Here is a 6,822-nt window from a genome sequence, read left to right on the forward strand (position 1 = left end):
GTTGGCGGCAGGAAGGGCATCCGGCCGTAAAATATTGCTTCAAAAAGGGGACCAAAAAAACAACAACAACCACGGTCCCCGAAAAAGGCCAACCCCCGCTTTGCGGGGAAAAATTGCCTCTAAAGGTTTTTTTTTGTTTGTTTGTTTTTTTTACTTCGTGTAACCCCCACGAGCATTCAGGAGAGCACGTACACGTTGAGGCATGCTGTTCACGAGATTCGCCAAGGTTTGGACAGGAATCGCTTGCCATGCAGTGACAATAGCCTGCTGCAATTCACGCACAGAGGTCGGCTGCTGGTCCAAGTGGTCAATTTGACGCGTTAATTCTGCCCACAAGTTCTCTATCGGATTCATATCCGGGGACATGGCAGGCCACTCCATATGCTCTACACCACGGTCAGCAAGAAAGTGTTGGATCATGCGAGCACGATGAGGCCGTGCATTGTCATCTTGGAAGACAAAGTTTCCTCGAAAGGCTGCACGAGCAAATGGAAGCAATGTTTCTTCCAGAATGGCCCTGTACTTGAACTGGTTCAGGTTTCCATTCAGACTAACCAGGTCAGTTTTACCCCCTGCATGAAAAGCAGCCCAAACGGTCACCCCACCACCTCCAGCTTGGACTCTTAGCACTATACAATCTTTGTTGTAGGCTTCATGCACTTGTCTGCGCACTCGGACACGGCCATCTTGACGATAGACCAGAAATCTAGACTCGTCACTGAAGATCACGTGATTCCAGTGTCCTGGCTGCCATTGATGGTGCTCTCTGGCCCACTGCAATCGGCACTGGCGGTGTTGTCTGGTCAGGCGTGGCTTTCTCAGGGGACGCCTGGCACGATAGCCTGCTTGAACCAGTCGTTGGTTGACTAGCCTTCTGGATACAGGCACATTTGTCAGTTGCTGCCACTCAGCCCTAAGCTGATTAGCTGACTTGGTGCGGCCATTGCTGACTAACCGGTGCAGCTGGCGATCATCCCTCCTTGTGGTTCTGTGGGGACGTCCTGGCCTCGGTATTGGAGTAGGGATACCCCTCTGAGCATTTCGTTTCAGGATCTTTGACACCTGACCTTGAGTGATGCCATACTGCCGAGCAATAGCACGCTGTTTCATGCCGTAATTTCGTAAAGCCACCACTCCATGACAAACAGCATTGTCGAGTTGACGGACCATCTCCAGAGGAAGGGGCAATAACTTTTGGAGACGTGCAGCAGTTGTTTTCCACTAATACAGAATGCAACAACACTTGTATACCCGACTGTGAAGCCAATCATCAAATGCACCTGTCCGTACATTTTGCCACGCCACCTCTGATATAATCCTGTTCTTGACTTCTTGCTGCGACAGACAGTGACATGATTCTTTTAACAAATAAATCACCAAAGTGTAAAAGAAACTCACCAGATTGATATACTGAGTTAAGAAAGTAAACCCAAGTCAAGAAAAAAAAAATTCCATTTTAAATGCCAAGTCTATATCTGTATGTTCTGTTATTTAATTATCTACTTTTAACTTTTTTTTCTTTTTCTCTGCCCTCGTCCTCGTGGCGTGTTTTGTGAACACTTACGGTTTTAGAACATTCTCGCAATTTACCCACCTTGCTCTCTCTATCAGCCTGGTGTTGGCTTAACGATTAAGGAGGCTGGTTTGAGGTCTTAGGGTCTTGGGTCCGAGCCTTGCCTTGCCGATGAAATAACACCAGGTGGCTTGACTCGCCTGTCATCCTACCGAGGTTGGAAAAATGAGTACCAGCTTACTGTTAACAGTCCAGGTCGAAAATCCCATAGAAACCAATAGAGACCAGAAGGACATTTATATGGGTCTCTATTGGAATTCATGGTTTCTATTTGTTTCCTACTGGTCCCATTGACCGATTGGTATTCTACTGGTCCCCCATTGATCGACTGTTTTAACTCAACTGGACTATGTCCAGCTGAGTTTTTGGCGACACCCAGTGTCCGTCGTTCCTTCGTCTGTCTGTCTGTCTGTCGTCTGTCTGTCGTCTGTAAACAATTCGACGTCTACGCTCTAAAAGTCACAAATATTGATTAAATTTGATGAAACTTTTTACGCAGCATTTTAAAGACATAAACTAGTTTGGGATTGCATTTGGGCGTTGCACGCCCAAAAATGGGCGCGGCAGGGTGGCCATATTGAAAAATCAATTTTTGTCATATATTTTTTAGCACATATAAACTTTATAGTTTGTGGTTCTATTATGCATATTCTAACCATATTGATATAGACCAGTTGAGTTCAGGTTCCCTGGAACCTCTCTAGTTTATTGGTATAATCTACTGGTCCAGTATTTCACTTTCCTTATTGAACCCAGTAGAGCCTACTGGTCCAATTTCCAATGGGATTTTTTAATGGGATTTGGCCTCTTGGTTTTATGTGGGATTTTTGACCTGGGAGGGACTCTGCATCAGCTGCACAGCCACACTTCCAAAGAATGATTAAACCAGCATCCAACGGCTCCATCCAAAACAACAGCAATGTCGTCCATCTCCATGCAGCCCCGTTCTTCTGTCCAGGCCTTTCAAACCCTCTGAACGCCAACTTCATAACTTTACTTGGTGAACGTTAAAGATCCGAGGGTGTTTCACAAAGAGTAGGCAAGTTATTTCCAGCACACTGAACAAAGTCCAAATTCCTGTCATCTTCATTCCAACGTCAGGCCTGGCCTGCACTGCTTCTTTTTTTTTTTTTGAAAGAGTGAACCATCCTTCCCTCCCCCTTGCTGTAGCATCCCTGTTGCAACCCATGGGTAACGCAAGTGTTTTGATAGTCAACTTAACATGTGTTAATGTCAAGTTGAAAAAGTAACAAGCTAGTTTCACCGAAACAGACAATTCTGTTTAATCTGCTGCTTTTGCTAAAATAAATAATGAAGATATGTAACGATACCAGATACCTTTTGTCACATGGATAAATAATTATTTTGGCTCAGGTGAAACACTAAAAGTGTTTGTTACCATGACAGCAAAAGAAAGAATTGCACTGTAGGCCTTTCAGTGAGTTCTTGATTTTCCTTCTCTTGTGCAAATGCTCCGGCGTAGTAGAGTGATGGAGCCGCTTCCGAGCCGTAAGTTAGCTATCCTTCCACCACATTCGGCTGTTTCAATCTCACTCGGTTTTCTCAAATGCCTTGAAGCATTACTCATGCAAGAGGGGCAGGAAAATGATTGTTGAATCGTCCACACGTTCCACCTGCATGCATCCACTTCGTCACATGAACGTGATTTCACAATTCGACCTTGAGTTAGTTTTCTGTTTTGAATGATAAAGCCATTATTATTTTAAAGAAAATGCATGAGTGAAGTAATCATTGTGTGTGTGTGTGTATGTGTGTGTGTGTGTGTGTGTGTGTGTGTGTGTGTGTGTGTGTGTGTGTGTGTGTGTGTGTGTGTGTGTGTGTGTGTTTACAGAGAAATGGTGCAAACTATGCCGTGTTCATCAATACAGGGCAGGAATTTGAGGGTTCCGACTCCGGTGCATCTCCCGACGAGGCCGTATCTTGGGGCAAAATCCGATCAGACGCGACTCCAATCAAGGTTTGTCATTTCCCTGTGTGCATGTGGTGCACCTGCACTGTGAGTGTAGCAGAAAAGGATAATGGATGTAACAAACTCACTCGACATTCATTATCTTGGAGGTAATTAGTCACAAAAACGGAAAGAAGTTGCTTTCATCAGAAGATTCGTTCCCTTTCTGCACGAAAGTTCAAGAAATAAGGCTGTTTTGCTGCTGAATTGTTCGGCCTGAGTGCTTGTTCTCTTGTGCAAAAATTCATTGATTTTCTTTTTTCCTTTTACATTCTGATCAATGAGGAGGGGAGTGTCGTTGAAGCTGAAGGGAAAGGTGTATGCTGCATGTGTGAGAAGTGTTATGATTTATGGGAGTGAGACATGGGTCATGAACGTAGAGCAGCAACGAAGGCTGGAAAGGGTGGAAATGCGAATGGTTCGGTGGATGTGCGGAGTATCGTTGAGAGAGAAGAAGACAAATGATGAATTGCGAAAGATGATGGGAATAGAGCCTGTGATGGATGCTGTGAAGAGGAACAGGTTGAGATGGTTTGGTCATGTGTTGAGGAACGATGAAAGTGACTGGTTGAGAAGAGTGATGGAAATGAATGTAGAAGGAAGTAGAGGACGGGGAAGACCGAGAAAGACTTGGCTAAAGATGGTCGAAGAAGAAATGCGGACAAGTGGGTTAACAAGGGGAGATGCAGAAAATAGGGCAAAATGGAGAAGATTGTCATGGGGCCTGCAAGGCTAACCCCCGCTCTAGCAGGGAAAATGGCCTTAAAATGCATGTTGTTTGTTGTGTTGTATTCTGATCAATTTCAGTCACAGTATACGCCTCAATGATGTTAGAATGGTAGGAAATGGTCTTCCAGGTAACATGAGACCTTCAGAGAGCCAAGCTGCTTGAACAATGACCAATTCCCTTTTCCTTGTATTTTCAAATTCCCAATTACAATTATCTTTGCCTTTGTATCTTTATTGCTGCTTAGTTATTACTCCCCCTACCTGGAAATAACTATAGGTTTGCTCTCTCTTTTTCTGTCCATCAGTCCTTATGTCCACCTGTGGTTTTCTGCTTTTTTCCCAAACTCTTTAACATATTCAACTGAAACTTGGTACATGGCTTTATTATGATAAGTTACAGAACAAGTTTGAGTTTCGGGACGTTTGCCAATTTTTCACGGAGTTATGCCCTTTTTGAACTGAGAAAATATAGTGTTATACATGGGTGAGTTTTCAGCTGCTCTGACTCCACCCCGCTGCTTTACACCCATTGGCTGGACAGCTGGCCTGATTCACCCCAAATGAAGCAGCACAATTTGGCAGGCCTCATGCCTTAGGCCTGGGTGTTAGTCCATGACCTCGTGCAATTGCAATCACCCAAGGTATACAACTACATTGTATTATATCTGCACATAAGCTGTACGCATAACGCGTGTTTTTGCTTCATGTAAGTACATCGGGTTTTTTTTATTATTATTATTTTTGGCACTGAACGTGGCATTAATCACCACCCAAATAATTTACTGATATTGAACTGAAACTTGGTAGGAGACTTGTATTGCAAAGCAATTCTCGCTCTTGTTTTGTAAGTTTTGTGTTTATAAGTTTTTTATTTCCCTTTATAAGATCGAGACTCATGGAAGAGCAAATGAACTGACATTGGAGCACTAGGGCAAGAGTTGGACACCATAAGCAAGGGAATGGACGAACTCGAGGACAGAAAGAGGAGGGGTGGAAGCACAACAACCCGCAAGCAAGAGGGCGACGCAAGGTGAATGGGGGTAAAAATAAAAGGTGGTGAGGATGAGCGTTGGTGTGAGATAGCAGTGCACCACCTTGTGAAGCCCTGGAGGAGTGGGGTGGGATAGCTTAGGAAGGTGGTTCCGCAAGGAACAAAGAAGTGTGCAGTAACTGGATTTTTGAAGTTTAAACAGTAGAGCGTTACTGGAAGAATGCATGCTTCCTGAGGGAGCAATGTGGAGAATAGTCGGTGGAAAACAGATATCACCGATCGATCTGCGATGTGAGAGCAACAGACCTTGTGCTTTGGCCTCATCGTGGAGATTCCAAACAATAGCGAGAGCTTTAGATTGCGCTTTCCAGGCCAGACTTGTGATGCTGGAGCTCCAGTCCACAGGGGAAAGCAGTCTTCGTCATTGCCAGTGTATTTCACTGTTTTATTAGTTGTATATCTTTGCATACTTTGCTTATTGGTGTTCTTCTTCCTTTTTTTGCTTTGCCATTGACTGCACCCTAGGTCCACGCCGAAGCAAGTCTCGTGTTCCCCCTGCTCGTTGCCGAAACTTTCGCTCGAGATTTCTTTGCTCGAAACAAAGCGACAGTGAAGCCAACGGATGAGGATGGAAAGCACAAAGCGGGAAAGGTGGATGACAAATAAGAGCCAGACTGCAACCATGTTATCAAGTTGTGGTCAACACTGGTCCACGGCTAAGTGAGCCGTGTCCTTTATTGGCATAACCAGGGCAGCAGACACTTTTGTACTGTTAGGTATTCATTGTGTACATTAAGTTGGCTATGAATCTGTCTATAAATGCAAAAACAGCATTGCTTGGTGTCTAGTGTGGCCTTGTTGTGTACCATGCATTTTATTAAACCCCACTCTATCACTGCTTCTTTGATAACTTCTCGACTTAAAACCATCTCAGCACATGACTTTTTTATGCCTCCGCTGAGTCCATCTGTGTGTCCGCGAGAGGTTTTCGTTACCGCGATAGCTCAAGAGGAACAGCTGAATGGATCAAGGTCAAATTTGGTGCAAGTATTTATCATTATGCAAAGACGAAGTGATTAGATTTCGGCGTCAAAGGTCAGAGGTCATGTCAGGTAAAAATGTGATACTTGAAAACAGCCAAAGGGATTTAAATCAAACTTGGTGTAAGTATGTATGATGACGTAATAATGTGGGCGCAAGCATATCGGTCACGGTTGTGACGTTGAAGAGTGCTGTTCTCGTTTATTCTGTTTGGGTTTGGGGTGGGTCGTGGAGTGGGGGTATGAAATTTCACCATTTATGCACATCATACTAAAATACGCCATTTGTGTCTGTCTGATGAATTTTTGACGCCAATACATTCCGTCGTTACTTATCCAATCTCAACCAAACTTGACAGGATGACGAAAGGTTACATAATGAAGGTTGTAGCGCATTCATTTGCCCACCTCCCCAAGGGGTTTTTCTCCCCCGAGCGGGTTTTCCCCGCCATTGCCGTCAATGGGTTGTGTGTTGAGGTGTATAGCCATATTAAGTTAGCTTTATCGTGACGTTTTTCCA

The 6,822-nt window shown here is 44.3% G+C and overlaps 1 protein-coding gene across 2 annotated transcripts in view; it reads left to right on the plus strand.

Annotated features, from left to right (window-relative positions):
* The window catches only part of DHPS (deoxyhypusine synthase), a 41,295-nt gene extending 35,135 nt beyond the window's left edge, over window positions 1-6,160 (plus strand). For both annotated transcript variants that reach the window (XR_013622313.1, XM_068110249.2), the window contains 2 exons: window positions 3,426-3,551; window positions 5,788-6,160. Coding sequence is in view for 1 of the 2 variants with exons in the window: in XM_068110249.2 (XP_067966350.2) it covers window positions 3,426-3,551; window positions 5,788-5,928 (267 nt within the window). In the remaining variant the exon portion in view is untranslated. The remainder of the gene's footprint in view (window positions 1-3,425; window positions 3,552-5,787) is intronic.
* The last annotated feature ends 662 nt before the right edge of the window (window positions 6,161-6,822 follow it).

Source organism: Myxine glutinosa, chromosome 1, assembly GCF_964187855.1.
Source record: "Myxine glutinosa chromosome 1, kmMyxGlut1.1, whole genome shotgun sequence".
NCBI lineage: Eukaryota > Metazoa > Chordata > Myxini > Myxiniformes > Myxinidae > Myxine > Myxine glutinosa.